A 23593-nucleotide genomic window follows, 5' to 3' on the forward strand; every position below is an offset into this window, starting at 1 on the left:
GTATTATCACACATACCATTTTGGCCTTAATTACTTTAAAAATAAGAAACATTACTAAAATTACATTAAAATAATGTAAGTACGACCACGATATCTTAATATTAAAGAGAGACATGTCGTAAATTATAAACATAGTGAATTTGTCATGGCATTGTATCAAAATACAAAATTGACATCATAGGCTCAAATGTTCAAAAACATATTTTATACCCACTACCACTAAGCTACATAATATTAAAGTTTCATCGAAATTCTTTCAGTAGTTTTTGCGGGAAGGAGTAACAAACATACATCCATGCTCACAAATTAAGTATAGATCGAAATATTTCTCAGACTAAGGCCCGATTCAACCAAACGTTTATCCGAGAATAACTCATGGTACTCCTGGTATAACTGACACATTGACAATTCCAGAATGGGAAATATGTCAAAACTGACGATTAATATTTATTTTACTCTTGTTTGGTCGAATCCACTCTTAATTATTAGTTTTCCAAAAAGATATCAGTGAGAAGGAATGACATAATGGAATTTCACTGGAAATATCATTCTTATTTCGTGTGGAATAAGGATTTCTTATACACTACTTCGTGGTCGTTTTTACATACGCCTAATCAAGAATTAGATTCTTGTGAAAATACTTCAAAATTTAACAGTATTAATCTCAATTGTAAATCTCACAGAGATTCCTTAAAATATCTTAACAATATTATAAAGAGTGATGTGTCGCAAGTGGATTTAAAATAATCCAAAATTATAACCTGTAAGGTTTTTATAAAGGTGAAGGTGACACTAGATCGTTTACTTGTAACTGTCTTTAATAAAACAATACAAGCAAAAGCTCTATTTATAAAACAAAAAAAATCAAAAACCAAATTTTCTTCGCACTCTAAGAAAAAGAAAGATTGTTTACTAAAGTACGGCCAACTAGCAGCGATGCAAAAGGTCGATACGACTGTCGAGTTGACAATATATTGTCTCTTCCCATCTTGTGTATTTGTCGTAATGTCTCGTTCTCGCGCCAAAATATGTCAAAGTCAGACGGGTTCACCCATGACATTGGGTTTGTTTACATTTGGTATCGCTTCTCGTTGGCCGTAGTTTAGCAACAAAATATCGTAACAAAAATTTCACAATATTCAATGATACCCCGAATCCTCTGTTACAAGTAAATGCTCTAACGTGTACGCACCTTAAAAATACTTTTTGTAGGTCCAGCGCTTAAACTCAGTCAGTAAGAACTATTTATTAGTCTAAACAAATAAAGAAATTTTGACTTTGACTTTGAGTATGAGACGGGAGGGGTGACATTGACATATTATGACGTGACAGAGCATATAAATCTGAAGTTCTGAAGTCTCGTTGACGTTTGACGTTACAAAAACACCCTCAGGCACTAAGTTAAGCGGCAGACCTACAATGTTACCTTTAAATGCGGTAAATGCACCGTTCAATACATTTTTGGTAGTATCTCGCATACCTTACTGATTCATAGCCCGGTACGCGTGTGCCCGTTCCAAGAATTGGTGGTACTTCCATTTCCTGTAGTTCATGATTTTCTTTCCATTCATGATTGTGTGGACCATTATCTTGGGGTTGTACTCCAGGTTTGTTAATAGCTGGAACGATACAAATATTTACAGCAACCTATTAAAAATAACTCTATCAGTTTCGAATCATTATTAAGCAATGGACAAAGTTCAATATTTATTGAAATTTTGTGAGATTAATCTCTGACGTAATTTCTGCAAACCTATGACCATAGATAAGCCCTTCATCATCATCGTCATCATCATCATTTCAGCCATAGGACGTCCACTGCTGAACATAGGCCTCCCCCGATGATTTCCACAATGGCCGGTTGGTGGCAGCCTGCATCCTTAAGATAAGTCCTTATGACATTTAAACTCAACACAGGCTCGTATCTATACTTGAATATTAATCTAGTTAGAAAGTTCGTTTAGAATACGAGCTTTACTAATTTAGAGCTTCAAATACCTTACGACACGTAACCGAAAATCGAATCGGTCATAACTCCATACAAAAAAAGGCCTTTTGACCATTTTTCGACTGGTTTGCGATTATAATGTGCAGTCTACACCCACAAGTACAATTTGGCACCAGGGTCGTCTTTAACATTCAATGCCCACTCGCGGGTTTTAGTGGGTAGACCCCGCCTTTAGTGAGCAGGCGGGGAGTCCCACATAACCCACTGGAAACAATAGATAAAGTGGCCAGTCCCCATCGGCCAGTGGGCATAGCAGAGTGGGCAAAGCATTTCTCACCGTAATAAAAGGACACAACAAGGTGCTTAGTGGGAAAGGGGCTTATTTGGTACTAACCTTAGGAGTGAGTAGGAAATACTGCGCGTTGTCACACTCGGTGGTGACTTTCACCAACAACTGGAACATTTTCCGCTCGTTGATGGGGTCCATGCCTTGATTGATCTCATCCACGCATCTGAAGTTAAAATAAACATAATATTATTATGTTAGTTATAAAAAAAAATAGAGCTGAGTCGCTGGGGCAAAAAAGGTCTCGAGTAGCGACCACGAGCAGGAAGACGTCCTCCCATTAAGTGAACCGACGATCTGGTGAAGCTCAGACCGATCGTTGTGGAAATCCTTGGGGGAGGCCTTTGTCCAGCAGTGGACGTCATTTGGTTGAATCGAATAAACTAAAAAAAACCGGCCAAGTGCGTGTCGGACTCACGCACAAAGGGTTCCGTACCATTGATTTATGAAATTAATTTTTTTTTTAATTTTAGAAGTTAGAGGGGGGGGGGATCAACTTTTTTCCACTTTGGAAGCGTCTGTCACGCAAACTATTCGGTTTAGAAAAAAAGTATTTTAGAAACCTCGATATCATTTTTGAAGACCTATCCATAGAACAGATACCCCACACGTGTTTGACGAAAAAAAAATTTTTGAGTTTCAGTTCTAAGTATGGGGAGCCCCCAATATTTATTATATTTTTTTATTTTTGCATCAAAATCTTAATGCGGTTCACAGAATACATCTACTTACAAAGTTTCAACAGTATAGCTCTTATAGTTTCGGAAAAAAATGGCTGTGACATACGGACGGACAGGGTTCCGTTTTTTGCCTTCGGAAATTGGCTACGGAACCCTAAAAAGGCAAGACATAATCAAATCAAAATAAAAGAAGTATTTTTGAAATTGTAATATCATTTACCATATATCGTAAAAACCGATATATTTAGGTAACAGTGTGTATCTGCATGTGTTAAATACAACCCGGTCGAGTAAACTGCGCACCTGGCTGCCGTGACGTCACATCGCTGCTCCGAGGTGTGCGGGTGAGTACAAGCATTCCAGCGTGGTGCGTAGTAACTCGATCGGGTTGTATGCGGTCTATTGTCTATTTGATCACCTGATCAACGTGGATTCCAGGTGACACTTTGGTGTCCTTCGATCACCCATGGATAAGAATAGAATAGAATAGTTTATTTCAAAGAATATGGTTACAACAGTTCTTAAAATGACAAAGTTCTACATATTCTGCCGTATTTTGTTGGCGTAGAAATATTATAAATCATAGGTAATTACAATCGATGTCTACATACTTATATAAATCATTATTATTACGCATTCTTAATTACTATACAACAATGTCACATATCCCTCTTGAGTCGTCAGTTAGCAGTCAAACATTGATTCTTTTATTTTTATGTCAAGATATTCTCTAATTGAGTAAAAGCACTCTTGCATCAACCATTTATATAACGTGCATGTAAATCTGTTTAATGTCAATTCTCTTACTTTAGAGGGAAGCTTAGAGTATATTTTAATTGCGATACAATACACATTGTTAGAGAATATTTGCAGAAGTCCACTTTGATCTTCTAGTTAGGTGATCTTATCAAAGGACACCAAAGTATCGCCAAGAGTTTGTTCACCCAGGTGATCAAAGTGGAATAGACCATAATATGTGTGTCACAATATGTGCGAACCTGAAAGGCACGGTCGTGAGTCTTTGTAACGCCATGAGGTATAACGCAGTGGACAACGCTCGCTCGCCGCAAGTAGAATATACCATAATATGTACGAACCTGAAGGGCACGGTCGTGAGCCTCTGCAGCGCCATAAGATATAGCGCAGTGGACAACGCTCGCTCGCCGCAAGTGGAATAGACCATACATAATATGTACGAACCTGAAAGGCACGGTCGTGAGCCTCTGCAGTGCCATAAGGTAGAGAGCAGTGGATAGCGCTCGCTCGCCGCCGGACTGCGCTTGGCGCGTTAAGTGCTGCAACTGCTGGCCATAATATCGTCAGTTGCAGGTTCACTTGGGGTAACTGACAAAATACAGTTTTTCAGTAGAGCCGTTTAAAGTTTTTTTTCTTCTTAAATCGGACATAACTTTTTTCCTATTTAACCTTTTTTGGATCTGTTTTTACAGAAATGCTTAGAATTCTACGCGGTTTTCGATTAAATAAAAAGAATTATCTAATATGTCTTAGTTAAGGAAATAAATTGCAGTTACACCAATGTATTTTTGTACTTTTGACAGTTACACTAATTTTACACCATACTTTTGGAAAAAACATAGGTCAAATTGATGTAAGTACTGCCCAAATTAAAATAATTTGATGCATTTGCTGGGTTTTGTTTACTTAGTTGCTGTATAATTTATGTAAAAGTATTAAAAAATAAGAGAATTCATGAAAAAAATAACATTTTGTCGTTTTTTTTATTTTTTTTTAAATTTTATTAGAAGTAACTTTTATTTTATTCATTAAAAAATGATAAAAAAGCCACGAAAATCAAGAAAATATGTGTATTTAATTTTTTTAAGACAGAAATGTTGAAATAACTAAAGTATTACTGTGAAACTAAGTAATTTGAATATTTTTTTAAGCTTTGACTTACCAATACCGTATTTAGCTCTACGGGGCAACTTAAACTGAAAACAAAATGGATTTAATTTCCCACCTCTTTATAGCAATGTTGAATTAAGGTCATGAGTACTACAACAGTAAAAGTAACAGAGTAACAACAGGTTAATGTTAGCAACGCGCAGTGACGCCTAGTTGGCTGGATAGTTTGCTCAATTTCAATATTTTTTTTTGTTGAGCTAACTTTAACTTCTTTAACTGATACTGCTGGTATAATAATAATGTAATATGCCTTAAAACTTTCTAAATTCCTATTTTATTTAATGTTATAAACCTTAGCAAATCAGTGTAATTGCAAAGTTTTGTAGCAAAATTTTTACATTATTACAGATACACCAATTCAACCTGGTAAAATTATTACAATGTCAGTTACACCAAAATTGTGAAGGAAATCTGAAAAGTTCACACCTGAAAATGTCCGTGTAATTGTATTTTTTTAAAGCTAGAATTTTTTACGTATACCATTCGAAAGAGCAGAAAAAACTAAGAAAAACTGTATATTTAACTCAAAAACCGTATTTTGTCAGTTACCCCAAGTGAACCTGCAACTGACGATATGTTCAAACCTGAAAGGCACGGTCGTGAGCCTCTGCAGCGCCATGAGGTATAACGCAGTGGATAACGCTCGCTCGCCGCCGGACTGCGCGTGACGTGTTAACTGCTGCAACTGCTCGGCCGCTCGGAAGCGCACCAGGATGGATATGCCGTATTTGTCGTAGTCCTCCTGTGGAAAGAAAGAAAGAAAATAAATAAAGAAAGAAAGAAACATTTATTGCCATGGACATCACAAAAGAGTAAGGTAACATTGCCTATTAGGAATGTTTCCTAGGTAAAAAACAAGGGTTTTAATTAGTCCGTCAGTTAGCTTATCAAAAAATACTCGACACGTATTTTTCACTTTTTCAAACTAATGAAAATGTAAAGAGATAAAGCGTGCCAAAGTTCTAAAGAAAAGGCCCGTGACGTCAATATAGTGCAGCACTTTGTGACGTCGCGCGGAACTTCAACGCACTATAACTTTGTAATTATTTGTTTGATTGACAATTAAAAATATACCTGTCCAATATTTTTTTATACAAAAATTTACGGACTAAACAATTTTTTTTAGGAAACTAGCCTTTTACGTCCATCTACCTATTCGCGTCCAAACAACGGATCATTCTTTAAAAAAAACAAAAATATTTTACCAATATTATGTCACTTATGAACGTCAAAACAAAAAAGGGTAGCCCTTAAGGGGCACTTAACATTTCTCCTTATCTTTTGGGCCCTACCAGTGCTTCGAGATAAACATATGGTAAGTGCTGAGAAGAAACCAGAACAAACTCAGTCACCACTAGTTATTTGAAAAATAAAATACTGGAGTGTGTCACCTCGTAGTATTCATGAAAGGCTTTCAGTTTTTTAGTGTATGGTTATTTTCCACTGTTAAAAAGTAGTCAGTCATTCTCATTTGGAACCGAACAAGCAACATGGGGCTTGTATAATATTTTTGATACAGCTAACAATTTTAAAAGCATTATAATTTCTTGCAGGCATAATCCGTAACAATAGCAAACTGACCATAAGCCAATGGACAACCAATGAAAGGAATAAACTTCTTAATTGAAGACCACGTTACGACAAACGTAGCGTAAGACATCTTTCATCCAGAACTTCTAGCTATAAGAAAAAGCAAGTAAGAATAAATAGTAAACTCACATCGCTCCCCCCTTTGTCGAGTTTGATTTCGCCAGCGCAGCCTAACTTAGCGAACATATCGCCGAAGCTCTTGTCTATGTTCTGTAATAGAGTCTCCAGTGGCGGCAGCCATTGGGAGCTGGAAATAAGTCAATTTAATATTGAATTTCAATGAAATATCTGACGTTATAATCCATACTTATAATAAATCTGTAGAGAGGTCAATTCTGTACATGAAATATATTTTCAAAATAACTATCAGGGGGTGATTATAGTCTTTTTCACGTAAGATGATCCGTATGACACTTCAAGGTTATCCATATTACGCATACTACATAAGCAGAATATTTTTGAAAAAATATTTGTATTTTATTAGCAATATAATAAAAAAAAATTAACTACTTGTCTTGAAATATTTAGTAAAATCTGTGTCTATTGATTATATTTTAATTAAATACGATGTAAAAATATTTTTTATTTAATGTACGCAATGTGTGAAACGGAATAGATTTAGTGCTGGGGTATTTCTTGTATAATAAAATCGATTATTTCCGCGGTTCATTAATCGATTGCAGTGAATACTTAGTACTAAAAACATCACAAAAATCAACTATATTTTTCGATTATTGACTTTAATAAATGCATTGAAAATAAATTAATAGTTTTTAATTTAAAGAAACAGAACCAGTACTTTTTAGGAATCGTTTTTTTGAACACGAACCATGAAATTTGAATATTATCAATAAAAAATTTTTACAATAATATTTGTAATTAAAAAAAAACATGTTTTTTGTTAAATAACACCTATACAAAATATTTCTCTAAAAGTAGGTTTTACTAACTCTTCGAAAAAATCGATAGATAAATCGCTATGGTTTAGTTATGTGACATCTCTAAATCTTTCAAACTCGAAACGTCATACGGATCATCTTAGGTGAAAAAGACTATAGTGATCGATACTGATGCCAAAGATGTAATCAGTAAAATTTTTTTCTGTCTGTCTGTCTGTCTGTATGTTCCTTATAGAAACAAAAACTACTCGACGGATTTTAACGAAACTTGGTACAATTATTCTTCATACTCCTGGTCAGGTCATAGTATACTTAGGAATTCCCACGGGAACGGGAATTAGCGGGAAAATCCTTTTGTGTGAAAAATCGAAACCGCTTAAGTTAGACGCTTGAAATTTGGCATGCAGGTACCTTAGTAAACTTAAAGCTTAGTTACAATAGGATATTGCAATATTCCCACGGGAACAGGAGTTAGCGGGGAAAAAACGTTTGTATGAAAAAATCTAAACCGCGTAAGATAGATGAAGGGGGTAAAACAGGATCCACGCGTACGAAGTCGCGGGCGGCCGCTAGTATTCAATAAATAAATAAAAAATAGTACACAACTTGAAATAAATATTTAGGTGCAACTGCACCGAAAAAAAGCAAAAATAAGGGTGGCCTATTTATAGGTCTAAAGTACGGCCAACGAGAAGCGATACCAAATGTAAACAAACCCAATGTCATGATTGAACCCGTCTGACTTTGACATATTTTGGCGGGAGAACGAGACATTACGACAAATACATAAGATGGGAAGAGACAGAAAATATTATCAACTCGACAGTCGTATCGACCTTTTGTATCGCTGCTAGTTGGCCGTACTTTAGGGTGTTTTTTGTTACGACAAATGTCAGCGATACTTCAGATCTCCTTGAGATTTTTTTATGGAACAGGAGGCAAACGAGCATACGGATCACTTAATGGAAAATGGTTACCGTCGTACCGAGTATTTATACTCTGTCACGTCATAATATATACGTCAATACTTGTAACGCTACCTGCAATAAATACAATCATGAATATAATCTTTACATACTTGAGTATTCGCATTTTATCCTCCAACTGTTTGTTGACGTCGCTCGAGCTAGAAACGTCCGCCTTGAGTTTGGATATCATTTTCTCTCTTTCTTCGTATTCTTTAATGACCTGTGAAAGAAAATGTTTCTTATTGAAATTAAAGAATCATTGTCAATCATTCATTTATGATTATTTGAATCTTGTTTATTTGCTTCAATATCATAATTACTGGCACAAACCGCTCCTTGTCTTAAAGGTACAGACAGACGTGCTTTAAAAAAAGCATGCTCATAAGTTTGCTTAAATTAAGCATGCTTGCAACTGTTCAATGAGGGTTTTCGCGAATGAAAAATCCGCCAGATGGTAATACGTAGACGCGAGGTCCAAATGCTGCATGATTGGTTATTTTTGGACATGACATTGACAGATATGTCAAAATCCACCAATCACGCAGCAGTCAGACCCCACATCCACGTCCCGCCATCTAGTGGATCTTTCATTCGCGAAAACCGTCATTTGCCAGCAATCAGCATGCTTTTAAAGCATACTTATAAAATATAAGCATGCTTAAAACCTGTTCAGTCGTGCTTGGAGCCCGCCCCTTTCCACCTCGGATAGTATGCTCAAAAATCAAACGTCTGTTGATTTTTAAGTATTTTAAGCATGCTCATCACTACCAATTTTGCGACACACATGGTTGCTATTAATGAGTACTTCCTCAATAAAAGCATGCTTTCGTGCTACTAATGAGCACGTCTATTCGTAATTTATATGATGTTTTTCCTTTATTTTTTTTATTATTTTTTATCCCCAACGAGGAAGCTCTTGACCTGTATCTCACCTGATGGTAAGTGATGATCAGGCCGAAGGTGGAAGCGAGCTTCACACGGAATCCTCAACCACGGAGGAACTGGCTATCTTACCTCTATCTGCCGGAACACAACAATTCTGTTAACATTGTTGTTATGGCGACAGATTTAGGTAAGATGGTGGTAGCTAACCAGGCGGACTTAGAACAAGCCCTACCACCAACCAAACCGAACAGAAAAATCTGCCCCCACTGGGAATCGAACCCGGGACCTCTGCGTCTAAAGCAGGTGGTCTTACCACTAGACCACAGAGGCGGTTAATGATTATGAAAGGTATTTAGGTAGGAGGAACCTATTGTAATGTTTTACCTGCTCATCCCCCTGGTCCATACAGTCGATTCTGGTCTGTAGCTCGAACATGTGCTCCTGGAGACTATTTACATCAGAAGGCAGCACGTCGAAGTCGTCCTTGTGGGGAAAGTCGGGGTCTTGCGGTAGCTTGTTGTCGCACGACCTGAAGGAATATGGATTTGGTTATTTTATCCACGAGGAAGCTATTTGCCTGAATCTTAGCTGATGGAAAGTGATGATCAGGCTGAAGGTGGTAGCGAGCTTCACCCGGAATCCTCAAGCACAGAAATGGACGATTTTACCTCTTAATTGCAGGAATATAACTTGCATAGAATTACTATAGTCCGGTCGCCGAGCACGTAGAATTACGTCCAATGACCCCAAGCTACCCATCCTTATCACTCGCGCGTAATTATATTGCTATCCCGTTCGCACACTCACTGCGGCTGTCCGTCGCACAGTCGGGACAGCAATATAATTACGTGCGAGCGATAAGGATGGGTAGCTTGGGGTCATTGGACGTAATTCTACGTGCTCTGCGACCGGACTTTACACGGTATAGCGAGTAGAATAGGACCACCCTTCTTCCCATGAATGTCTTAGGGGGCAAATAAGGGGCAATATGTGAACATCAGGCCTCCCCAACCCGTCTGGTCAGTGTCGTGAGAGTAGTCCAAATCGCCCGTTTCATTGTTCATTGTCCACTGGACGTCCTTTAGTTGAAACGAATGAAAGATAAAGTCCACAACAACCGGTCCTGCATCGCCCGCATCCAGGTGCTTTCCGCGACCTTCACTAGATCGTCTGTCCACCTAGTGGAAGGCTTGCCCACACAGCCCACACTACGTTTTGAAGTCTGTGGCAGTTCTTTTCTGCATTCGTCTCTTGAAGACGTAATGTGTGCACTTGGGCAGGCCTCCCACTAGGTGGACCGACGATCTGGTGAAGGTCGCGGGAGGTACCTGAATGCGAGCGGCGCAGGACCGGTCTTTGTGGAAAACCTTGGGGGAGGCCTTTGTCCAGCAGTGGACGTCTTTCGGCAGAAACGAACGAACGAACTGACCTTTTAGCCTCCAGCAGTTTCTCCTTAGCATTGGACTTGGCCCGGGCAAGGCAACTTTCAATATTTTCGAGGGTAGTCTGCACGTTACGCAGTTCGTTCTTAAGCTCACGTAGTTCTGACTCTTGCTGTACTATCGCGTTTCTGCTGAAGTCCAGTTTTACCTGCAAAAGTTGTTATTTCACCGGTCATTATGTATGTTGAGATGTTTACAAAAAAATTATGGTGTATGGAAGACCATAATTATTACTATTGGTGAATGTAGACTAGAAGACTGAGCATTCACTTGTAACAAATCAACGAGATGCTCTATGCAATGTTCTAGTGTCAGTGTCACCTTTTCACGAACCAAACGTTGTAGATTTTCCTGTATTGTACCATTCGTAAGGACGTTACATTACAAAGAAATGCTTTAGTCTGTATTCACCTTTACGTAAAGTCGTAATTACTGAATGTGTTATTGTAAATAATTTGTGTTGATTTTATCCGCGATCTGTGTGTGAAATTCAAGATTTCAAGTGCTAGAGAGTTTTCGTATGTGATATTGATTACAAGTGTGTAATGCTTACATAATGTACACACAAATGTTTATATTGTGCTGGGACTGATCACAACTTCTCTTAAAGGTGCTATATCTATTAGAAATAAAGAAAAAGTATTTACTTCATGCAAGTGAGGTTAAGAGAAGTTCTGAGGGTAGTAACTGACCTTCCACATCTCCCCATTCAGTATCGTGGTCTGCAAGCTCTTCATAGCGTCACTTAACTCCTTATGAAGTTTCCCCTGTTTAATCACGCAATCCCGTTGCTTCCTTCTACATCGCTCTCTCTCTTGCTCGATGTTGAAAGATGGTTCGTTCTCTATATCCTGGACTTTCTTGGTTTGGAGCCGGATTTGAGCGCAGATTGTGCGTACCTGGTGGTGGATGACAAAAGTTATAAGTAATTCTTTGCAATTAGTCTTTTAAAAAGCACTTTAAGATCTACTATTGTTCCTAATGTGGACCAGTGCTAAGAAATAGCACAAGAAATTCAGTCACTCTTTTTCAAATACATTATTTGCAAAAGTATTTATTAGACTCAAGTAGGTACTTAATGAGAAGACAGCACAAGAGTATAAAAAGACATTGAAAAATATTACAACAAATTTTATTAACAAATCAAATACATAACTGAAGACAACTGTCTTCATAGAAAATTATTAGCGCCTTAGCGGTACCCTACCCGACAGCCGACATTCTATGAAATAGTTGAAATTATATCTACTAATTTGACATTGTTAATTATTATTGTGACATTTAATTTAATTTTTTTTGTATAATTTCTTGAATCACGAAAAATTGATTCTGTTGCATGCCGATATGGTATGATGTAGCTGAACAATATACATTTTTATGTGACCTATATGTACCTACATTATGCAATAAATGATTTTGATTTGATTTGAATTATACGAGCTAGATTATTTTTGATACACATTTCTCTTCATTAGAACCTTCCTCTAAACAGATAAATCATAGTTACAAAGGGATTCTTACCTTCTCGACTCCCTCGCTGATTCGTTTCCTCCGCGTGTTCAATTCGTTCAAATTCACTTCCAAAGCGGCCACTTTCTCGTCCAACTCCTGCACTTTTCTCCTGTGAGACTGGCTTGCCTCCTCGAATTTTGACAATCTGAATTAACACAAACGTTTATGAATTAAAACCCTTAGATAATCGCTAACTAGCCTTAATAAATAGTGTCACTTGTCATTCATTTCGATAAAAGAGAACCTCCTCCTTTTTTTGAAGTCGGTTAAAAGCAATAAAAAGTGGTTTATTCAAAGACCAAACGGACCTATCCGGTAAAAATAGACGACACGTTTATAGGTAAAATCTTGCCTATAATGTGTCGTTTATTTTTACTAGACCAGTGCTAACATCATCTTTATTGCCAAGTACTGACTTTAAAAGGTTATGTATGTATGTCTTTGTGTAGTGATTCTTTAGTTGTAAGTTTGTAACTATCGTTTCTTTCATCATCATTTCAGTCACACGACGTCCACTGCTGAACATAGGTTGAATGATTGACCTGTGACCAATGATTTCCAGTTTTTTCAGATTGGCCAGTTGGAAGCGGTCTGCATCCAGCGCCTTCTTGCTACCTTAATAAAGGATTATTCGTTAATCTGTCATAATATAGGATTAGTCACTTACTGCGTATTGTAGTTGTTGAGTTGTTCAATATCAACGGTGTTGGCAAGCAACTTGGCCGGCCTGATTTCGGTGGTAGAGCTAGACTTGGCGCCGCTGTAGGCTGACACGCGCACGGTGAAGCGGTGGTTTTCTGTAAACAAAATTGAATATTTGATACAGATATACATGGTCCAATATCAATTAGAACGCCTTTGCAACTTTGGACGAACCAATAAACTCCTAGAGAGACAGTGCAATTAATTTCATGATTTGGGGATGAGCTCGCGTCGCACGCGAGCTCATCCCCAAATCATGAAATTAATTGTTTTAACGCACTAAACAAACATCGATATTGATTTTAAGAGAAAGGCCGCAAAAAGTATATTTTTTGGCTGTTCAAACACATGTGCATTACTTTTTGCTCAGCAATGTTCTCTGGTCGCCCGTTCATCAAGCAGTGGAGTTTATTATTTAGGCAAACACGGCTGGCTAATTTTCGGAAACAATTCCAGGTCATCCGTCCATCGGGTAGGTAACAAAGTTTTTAATGTACACTCACACACACACAAGCTGCCTATAGATTACTTTGCTTTTCATGTGAAAATTTTTTTTCTTTGCTTTTCATGTTTTTCTCTCATCAATCTTCTCAGTTCGTCCGTCCATCAGGCACTGAAGTTTATTGGCATCTTTAGATTTTAAGACAGAACACTATCAAAGTGTCTATTTCCCAGAAAACAATTCCAGGTCGTCCGTCCATCGGGTAGCGAAGTTTTTTAATGTACACACACAAGTGGCCTATAGCTTTCAAATTCAAACACTGAAGTTGCAACTAATACCCGAAAAAAAAATTTTTTTCGGTCGTCAGTCCATCAAGCACTCACCAGTGAAGAAGAAGTTGATGTTATTCGGCACCTTCCCGCTGTTGTTATACGTGTGCTGGTCGCCGATGGGCACGCGGTGGATGCCGTACTGCTTGCATAAGTAGCGCGTGATCATATACACCTTATGACTAGTACATAAGGTGCAGTATAGATTGCAGCGCAATGGTTACTAGATAGACCGGCTGTGGTAAGTACGTATTGCTGCCTTAGGCCTTATACATAAGGCGCAATATCGATTACAAGGTCTTTAAAACTTTGTACGAACCAACAGACTCCTAGAAAGACAGCGTGTGGCAGGATCGCAGCCCCAAATCATGAAATGAATTGTTTTAACGCACTAACTAAACGCAAACATAGATGTTGATTTTTTTTTCTTTGCTGTTCAAACACATGCACCTACTTTACTCTCAGCAATCTTCTCAGGTCGTCCGTCCATCAGGCACTGAAGTTTATTGGCATCTTTAGATTTCAGGTTAGACACTTATCAAAGTCCTGTGTCTAATTCCCGAAAAACAACTCCAGGTCATCCGTCCATCGGGTAACAAAGTTTTTTAATGTACACACAAACACAAGCTGCCTATAGCTTTCAAATTCAAACACATAAGTTGCAACTAATACCCGAAAAAAAAATTTTTTTTTCGGTCGTCAGTCCATCAAGCACTCACCAGTGAAGAAGAAGTTGATATTATTCGGCACCTTCCCGCTGTTGTTATACGTGTGCTGATCGCCTATTGGCACGCGGTGGATGCCGTACTGCTTGCATAAGTAACGAGTGATCGCTGCGGGCGCGGATAGCGTGTCCACTAGGTACGTGTAGAAGCCGAGGTAGCTGGAATGGAAGAAAGAAAGAAAGAAAGAAAGATACATTTATTACAATGGACATCACACAAATACAGGCAATTACATAGACATGACAGTGGCACATAATAATAAAAGAAGAAAAAATAAAAACAAGAGTAAACTGAGCAGTGCCACCCATTCACCAACAAGATGCCCACTGCAACGGGACCCCACTCAGCATATGCCGTGGCCCACGGTGACGAAGGCCACGGCGCTGGTTTTCGAATGGAATTATTTAGTTAGGGCCACCAATCTAATCTAAGTCTAAATATACAGGGTGTTAGGTAAATGGGTATATGAGCCGACACTAGCCCATGTTGACATGGGCATATAAATAGTATGGTGAAGTCAGAATTTTGATATCATCATTTTACTTTTTTAAATTTTCATACAAAATAAATTTTATAAAACCCGATTTGTATGAAAATAAAATTAATAAAAAGGAAGATATTAATTTTCTGACTTCACCATACCATTTATATAACCATGTTAACATGGGCTAGTGTCGGCTCATATACCCATTTACCTAACACCCTGTATAACTCAAAGGTGACTGACTGACTGACATAGTGATCTATGAACGCACAGCCCAAACCACTGGACGGATCGGGCTGAATTTTGGCATGCAGGTAGATGTTATGACGTAGGCATCCGCTAAGAAAGGATTTTACGAAACTCCACCCCTAAGGGTGTAAAACGGGATCCACGCGTACGAAGTCGCAGGCGGCCGCTAGTTTTGTAATAAATTGTAGTGTTTATTTAATAAAAGTATTTTCATGACTGGTAATGCCTTTTTTTATTATGAAGTACCGTTCGTTCCAGGTCGTAAGGTGTAGATGCTGTACAGGGTGACTTTGCAATCATCAGTTTTTTTTTATAATACGCTCTGTAGAACACAACTTTATCTGAATTATTTTTAATCGTGGTAGTTTTCGCAAAAAATAATATTTGCTGATCGCCTATTGGCACGCGGTGGATGCCGTACTGCTTGCATAAGTAACGCGTTATAGCGGCGGGCGCGGATAGCGTGTCCACTAGGTATGTGTAGAAGCCGAGGTAGCTGGAACGGAATTATTTAGTTAGGGCACCAATCTAATCTAAATCTAAATATACAGGGTGTTAGGTAAATGGGTATATGAGCCGACACTAGCCCATGTTGACATGGGCATATAAATAGTATGGTGAAGTCAGAATTTTGATATCATCATTTTACTTTTTTAAATTTTCATACAAAATAAATTTTATAAAACCCGATTTGTATGAAAATTAAAATAATTAAAATGAAGATATTAATTTTCTGACTTCACCATACCATTTATATGACCATGTTAACATGGGCTAGTGTCGGCTCATATACCCATTTACCTAACACCCTGTAGAACCCCAGGGGGTCGCGACCCACAGGTTGAAAAACACTGATTTAGGGCATCAATGTCATCTAAAATCGGTTTGGTTTGACAGATCGTAGTTGTTGCTCTATTCCGAAGGAATATTAACTTTATGGTCCTACCAGTATTACCACAGAATTATAATAACTACTACGTACAGAAGGTTTTCTTCGCGAAGGTATTTAAAAAAATGTATGCTCAATGTCATTAACAATATGGTGTGATTTATTTATTTATTTATTTTATTTTCTTTATTAGGAAAACATACAGCTTATATTATGATACAGGTAGAATAATAATAAGTCTTACACAAGCCTATGAGTTTTCACTGATAATTTAAAATGGAAAAGACAGATTCACAATACTTATATCTACTTAAACATTTAAAACCATTTAAATTTAGCTTGTCTCAAGAGTTGAACACCATTTTGTTGACAAACGTCAGTGCGCCGAAGCCATAGGGCTGACTTCGGTAAAATGATGTGTGACGTGAGGTGCCAAACTGCGGAAAATGGCGGAGGAAATACATGAATAAGCATGAATTATATTTTGTGTTTCTATGGATTACTAGCTTTTGTCTGTCACAGAAAAACAATATCGCGCGCGTATTTACTCACCGTTCAGACCTACCCTGGACTACGACAAACATTTTAAAACCAAAATCAGCTCAATCGGCCCAGCCGTTCTCGAGTTATAAGCAGACTAACGAACATCAATTCATTTTTATTTATATAGAAGATTATTCAGGCAGTTAAAGGATCTTATAAAGTGTCTCACCTCAGCTGCTGTATATCATTGCTCTGCATCTGTACCCGTGAGTTCGGACTGCACACAGCGTTGACCTTCTTCAGGCCTAACCCTCTGACTTTCTGCATGAACAGGTTCATATCCTGAGTGGACTCGAAGGTGAAAGCCACCAAGTCTCGAGCTGGCACGGTAGACTCGAGGTAGCGAGCGAATTTTGGGTCGGTGAAGTTTATCTGAAATGAAACATGGTTATTTTTTAAAGAATATTAGTAATTTGTGTTCACAATGATAGTATCCTTATGCCCGTTTTTACCATCAATCCCTAATTTTAAGTGACCCCTATGAAAACAAAATTCCTGTTATGTGTTACCATAAGGGTCACTTAAAAATCGGGTTGGTGGTGAAAACAGGCATTAGACTCTCGTAGTAAGTTTCCTCAGAACTCGATTTCGTCATTCGAGTGTAGTATAATAGGCTAGATGACAAAATTTCAATTATTTGTCCGTCAGACAGATAATTAGAAAATATTAGACTCACATTTTTTATTTTCTTTCATAATTAAATAATAACAGTGCTACATCGAGTTGAAATGGACGGACTAAATAGAATTTCGAATTAATTACCCAGTCATCATCCCTATTAGTAAGAAAAAAAAATATATTTGACAGCTATTTAAGTCGCCTCTCGATTAAAAAAAATATTCAATTTAAAAAATATTCTCATTTTTTTGTGCAATTCAAACTTTTATAAGTATTAGACATGGCTAAAATCACAGTACATTCACTCGATTCACTCATTCATTCAAGTTCAATCACTCACTCGCTAGTTCACTTTATTACGATTCGAGTAGCAAACGGTCAGTGGCTATTCAACCTCCACAGTGATCGGACGTGTCGAGGGAAAGTTTCGTGCGAATGAAGTGTGTGAGTGAAGTGCTTTGTGGTTTATAAGGCGGGAATATTGCTCGAGAATGCTAAGGTTAGTACTTTTTTTATACTATTTAAAATTGAAATAGGCACTATCAGTTTTTTTTAATATATTATTATTAGTAATTTATATTGCATAAAAAAAGATTAGAATAGGACCACCCTCACTCTTCTCGTGGATGCCGTAAGAGGCTATGCGACAAATTTAATAGCGAACATAAGGTCTTCCCAACCGGTTTTGGCAGGGAGGGTAGTGTAGGCAAATTCTTTATTTGCTTTTGGTAATTTAGAGAGGGTCATCCTGTAGTGTAGACTAAATTACTTGATGATAACTATGATGAGTAAATAGGTATCCCTTAAGTTCAGAGTGGGTTCACCACAATGCGCTCGATGGGGATCGAACTACCGACACTCGAATCAGCAATCCGCCAAAAATTTTGTAGCTTGCCTTTTTGGGTCACACTCCACATAAAATGTTTAGGATGGCATACATCCTAAACATTTTATGTGGAGTCTAAAAGACTTATGCTGGATTTCTATATTCAATCCTAATCCAAATTATACGGATTTGGATTGTCAACTGTAAAATTTTAATAATAATATGTTTTTGGCCAAAATATCTGCGGTTTTTGATGTTTTTACATTTTTATATTGTTTATTAGCATATTTAAACAATATTAAAGTGTAAAAGCATCGAAAATTTTGGAAATATAATCTAAAACTGAATTCAATTTGACAGTTGTAATCCGGATTTGGACAAGGATTGAATATGGGAATCGGGCGTAAATGATGATATTACAGCTTAACTCCAGTATCATGGATGTCCCAAAAAGTAGGATGTGTAGGCCAAACCCTCCATTTGCCTCGGGCAAATTAGAGACAGTCGTGCTCCTACAGTGGAGACTGACTGAAATGACCTGATGTTATCAGAATTCCGATACGTGACCTCATAAAGGTAGGAAGGCGCTGGACGCAGGCCGCTACCAACCGGGCGATATGGAAATCATTGGGGGAGGCCTATGTTCAACAGTATGAATAACTATGGCTGAAATGGTTAGTGGTTAGTGTCCATGACTTCCACTCGGCATGGGGCCCACTGAAAACCAGCGTCGTGGCCTTCCCCACAGTGGGCCACGGCATATGCTGAGTGGAGTCCCATTGCGATTGGCATCGCTGTTGCGACAGGTTGACACTGCTCAGTTCACTTTTTATTTCCTTTTATTATTTACTAGCGGCCGCCTGCGACTTCGTACGCGTGGGCCTCGTTTAATTACCAAGATATTGATAGATGGCGTTTCACGGCCCCGCATGAATAATTTACGAACGTCAAAATGTTTTGTCCAGCGCTGTAGATTTTAATCAATGACTATAGATGGCGCTTTTTACCCACGTCTTATTTATTTATTGAAATTTAGTTGGTCACATATAGTCATAAATTATAATGTTAATCAGGGTTATAAACAATAATACTGTAAAGTTTCAACAAAATCCGTTCATTAGTTTTTGCGTGAAAGAGTAACAAACATCCAGACATCCAAACTTTCGCATTTATTAGTAGGAAGTAGGATGTGCTATTTCTGTCTTTTTTCCGTATACCTTCTTTGTCCTTAACTAAGTGATGTTCATCGTAATAAATGTTTTTCTTTGAAATGATGATGATATCAACTCACCTCCAGTATCATGGGTTCATACACAGGTTCCTGAAACATGTTTCGGTTCTCTCGCAGCCAAGCTACGGCGTTGTAAGCGTCTTCACTGTAGTTGCGGAGCACCTCTAGACGTTTCACGTCCACATCTTCGAGGTTACGTATCCTGGGGATAACACATTTTTTTATTTATTTACTAACTGTGCCCGCAATTTCATACGCTTGAAAATAGTTTGAATATTCTCTGGTAGTTCAAGCTTTTCTTACTTTGGGACTAAATAGCTTAGTACAAAATGTCCCAAAGTATTTATTTATTCGATTTCAGCTTGCTTCTCCACCAGACACATAACCACCTATATTTGGTAACTCAAACCTATCAAATTGGGAAAACGGAAATTGATCACCACATTATTACATATTTTTTCAACCCAGTTAAGTGCCATAATCTACCTACATCTACATGTAAAGTGCCCCATAAGGGCTACCTTTTTTTTACTATATTTTGACGTTCATAAGTGCCACTTGTGGTCTAAATTAAATAAATATTTTTGATTTTACCCATGAAAATTATTAAAATTAAAATGTTTTAAATTAAGGTTAGTATGTTTTTAAACTCTTGTCCTAAGAGTAGGCGCACACCGTTGATTTTTAGTTGGCCGATAGTTGTGCCCGATTTTAATTTGTATGAAGAATCGGCCAAATTGAATCGGCGTAGTGTGCGCACTCCCATACATGCCCATACTGATCAACTGCCCGACTAAACTATCGGCCGACGAAAAATCAACGGTGTGCGCCTACTCTAAAAGTTTCTTACCTGTTTTGATACAGTCGTATCTGAGGAATGACGTTGTTCTCCAGATCGTATTGGATCTCTAGCTTCTTTTTCTTCAAACCCTCCAATGCTGTGTTGGTCTTTTGTATCGGCTTGTGTAACTCGGCTAACTCCATTTTGACTTGATTTTCTGTGATAAACCAAATTAAATTATAAACTATTGATTTAATTTTCAACATTACGGACAATGTTAGGGCGGACGGGCAAAAGTTAAAATAAAATGTTGTTCACATAGCAATTAGGAATATGGTACCGTTTTTTACCTGATAAAATCGATTTGCCTTATGTGCGAATTGAACCCAAGACGTTTTGGTTAAAAAATATATTTAAGATGTGCAAAAAGCCTATTATTTTGATGTTTTACATAGGATTAAAAAATATTAATTGTAATACCCTTTTTCTTAATTATGCAGTATCCCTTACATTAAAAGGTTCCCCAAATTGGATACGTACATAAGTCAATAATTAATTATTTTAAGATTAATACAAAGTTTAGCTCACCGTCCCCAACTTTTTCCACCAGCTTCGTCTTATCAGTCACCAGCTTCTCCAGCTTGGCCTTAGCCTCGACCAGCTCCCGTTCCCTATTCCTGAACCGCTCCAGCTTCTCCTGGTAGGTCGACTGGATGTCCTTGATAGTGTACTCGTGGGTACGGACCGCAGCTAACGTCTCTTTGACGCGGTCTTTTAGAGTGTGGATTTCGCGGTTCTGTGGAGAAGATATTTGGGGGTTTAATAGCTTATGGATAGTGATTGTGAGCTTGAATAATAATTATTTGTTTGTCTCCAATAATACGACTTATTTCTTAAGCTGAAGTTTCCTAACAGATTTAATGCTCTATTTTTTCCACTAAAAAAAAACCGGGAATTCTCATTATACTTTCCACTTTTAATACTTTTAGCCTAGGCGCAAAACACCAATTTTTCGTCAGCCGATAGTTTATTTGGGCAGTTATTCAGTATGAGCATGTATGGAAGTCACATTACACAATTCTTCATACAATATAAAATCGGGCCCAAATATGGGCCAACTAAAAATCGGTGGTCTGCACCTAGTTTAACTTGATTGCAAATAGTTGAGTCATTATCAGCATCAGCCAAGATTAACAGTTGAATGGCTTATCGCATTCAGCTTTTGCCAGCGACGTTCGCAATCATCACTTTAACTAGCTGAAGGGCGACCTAAACTACGCTAATAGTTTTATTTGAGTGTTTGGTAATGCCATATGGAATCTAATATTAATTTGAGTATTGCATGACTAGACATTACGAAGCCAACTGTTAAATTACTTACAGAATTCAATTTCTCCTGCTCCAACTTATTAATGCCAGTCTTGGCTTTGGAGATCACTTTTTCAAGCGGTTCCATCTTACTTTTATGAGTGTTCACCAAGCGCACGGCTTCTTTTTTGTCATTGGTGTACTCAACCACTTTCTCTCTCAAGTCCTGATACTCGATCCAGAGTTTCTTCTTCTCGCACACCTCTATTTGCTTCTCAATTTGTTTTCTTTGCTGCATTGCATCGATTACCACTTTCAATCTGAAAATTGACAAAATATGTGTTAAATGACAAAGTAATTGTAATGATTAAACTAAAATCTTTATAATATCTAAATAAATAGTAATTAATTGAAAGTAATAGAAATCAACTGGCTAAGTGACACATCTCTCTGCCTGAAACAGATTTCTTGTATGACTCGTTGAGTTACTAAAGATGACCTACACTGAACTGTCCCACCATACTCATTGACAGGGGGCACCACCATCGTTCAACTATTTATAGTTTCCAACATGGCAAAAATCGAAACCGGCGATCCGGTATTGACGGTGGGTTCATTATATTGGGTCTGTAGCTGGAAATAAATTTCTTTTGGTTGCCATAAATTGTTTAGAAATTCAGTTTAACGGCAAAAACAGAACAAATTAGAATACATGCATACAAACCTCTCATTCAGCCTAACTTGTTCTTGCAACAGCTGAGCGTTGTTTTGCAGCTTCGTAGACAGCCCTCGCTGCTTGTTCCTGCACTGTATCAGCTCGTCCAACTGGGACACGCTCTCCTGACCTCCCACGGCGGAGAGGGTGCTGCGTAACAATTGCTGCGGGTCCATTTTGGAGAAGTCTTGGACGCGATCTTGAGGCAAGAGTTGGCAGAGGTTGTCAACCTGAAATTGTTAGCAGTTAGTCAAATTTTGTTCTTTTTCATCCAAGTCTTACTGCTTGATAATGGTCTTAAACATATGTTTAAACAAACAGTAAATTTTCTTGGAATTAATGACTTGCCACTGTGGCAAGGTTCATTCTTACGAGGCTATTTCAGGTTTATTTTTATGAGGTAATTTTTGTCATAAGTTTATACAGAGACTATTAAGTTAATTTGAGTTACTCAGTATAAAACAACAATGACAATGACCTGTAGTTATAAAACATACCTGTATATTTAAAGTAGCGATCAACTCCTGAACCTGCTTTTCCCGCACCGTCTTATGGTCAATGGACCACGTAGACACATCTTTCAAGTTAAAGTGCCTAGTGATGATGACATTACGCTTTCCCTGCTCTTGATACAGTTCAATTTCAATCGTAGACTGCTCACAACCACTTCGCACATATTCGGATATCTACGAAGAAAAGAAAAAAGATCTACATAGAAAAAAAATTCAAACTTGAATAAAACATAACATGGAGAATGTTTGTTAAAAACCGTACAAAAGAAGAGAAACATTAACGTACCTTCTTAGCCCTCCCAATAACGCTGGTCTTACCACAGAGACCCAAAATTATAGCACAAACGAAAGTAGATTTTCCAGTCCCGTTTGGCCCGATGATCAAATTCAAGGACGTGCCCGGGAACAACTCGACTTGTTTATACGTTCTACAAAAAAAATACACAAAATTATAAACAAACTTGATGAAACTTGTCTGTCGTTGGAAAGGCGCGCAATTTCACACAACTTACACGAAGTTTTCTAGCGCTATTCGATAGATACAGCCAGGCCTAATGCCTTCAGTGTTCACTATTTTAGACATTTTCACTTTTAAATGCGAGAGACAACCATATTTAAAAGATTAAATGGAAAAAACACCACACAACACAAAACGAAATTCTCAACATTTTTCGAGCTAGAGCTAGAGCTAGCTTTTTTTGCCAAATTTGACATAAAGTGACATTTGACAGTTATAGTGCTGCACCACAAACCGTGGTTTTTTAAACAGAAAGGGATAGATAAACGCATAGTGTCAACGATATGCCTTCGCATTGGTCACGCATGTACTCCAGTTTTCCTCCTTAAAATTAATGTGAGAAATAGCCCATTATGTGATTGTGGAGAAGACGAGTTCCCCTGAGCATATTTTCTTTAATTGTAAAAATTATTCTGTTTTTTTATATGACATTCTTCCCCTTAAAACTCCTCGTCCTTTCAACTTCCAATATACAGTGTGTCCGGGCTTGTAGTGATCAAACTTTAAGGGCGTAATCTATGGACAA

At 37.8% G+C, this 23593-nt stretch overlaps 1 protein-coding gene and 1 non-coding gene across 2 annotated transcripts; both read right to left on the reverse strand.

Moving 5' to 3' along the window:
- Positions 1-1305: 1305 nt before the first annotated feature.
- LOC135083191 (structural maintenance of chromosomes protein 5) lies at positions 1306-23224 on the reverse strand. Its single transcript, XM_063977927.1, has 21 exons — positions 23063-23224; positions 22837-22978; positions 22536-22724; positions 22048-22268; positions 21397-21643; positions 20604-20811; positions 20085-20232; positions 19295-19436; positions 16729-16931; positions 15354-15623; positions 14389-14552; positions 12864-12993; positions 12206-12341; positions 11377-11583; positions 10672-10832; positions 9627-9771; positions 8468-8577; positions 6620-6737; positions 5485-5642; positions 2343-2460; positions 1306-1619 (listed from the first exon to the last, which is right to left on the reverse strand). Exons 1-21 carry the CDS (start codon positions 23131-23133, stop codon positions 1482-1484), a joined length of 3426 nt encoding a protein of 1141 aa, XP_063833997.1. The 5' UTR covers positions 23134-23224; the 3' UTR covers positions 1306-1481.
- Trnal-uag (transfer RNA leucine (anticodon UAG)) lies at positions 9501-9572 on the reverse strand. The gene has a single exon. It is a non-coding gene; the product is annotated as a tRNA-Leu (tRNA).
- Positions 23225-23593: the final 369 nt, after the last annotated feature.

Source organism: Ostrinia nubilalis, chromosome 23 (genome assembly GCF_963855985.1).
Source record: "Ostrinia nubilalis chromosome 23, ilOstNubi1.1, whole genome shotgun sequence".
Taxonomy (NCBI): Eukaryota; Metazoa; Arthropoda; class Insecta; order Lepidoptera; family Crambidae; genus Ostrinia; species Ostrinia nubilalis.

Excerpts from the sequence above, each read along its gene's own strand:
- LOC135083191 (XM_063977927.1), bottom strand. The coding sequence starts at position 23,133 with ATGTCTAAAATAGTGAACACTGAAGGCATTAGGCCTGGCTGTATCTAT. Across the intron at positions 20,233-20,603 it reads GGTGGAAAAAGTTGGGGACG|AAAATCAAGTCAAAATGGAG; the intron begins GTGAGCTAAACT and ends GGTTTATCACAG. Across the intron at positions 12,342-12,863 it reads CTCAACAACTACAATACGCA|ATTGTCAAAATTCGAGGAGG; the intron begins GTAAGTGACTAA and ends GTGTTAATTCAG.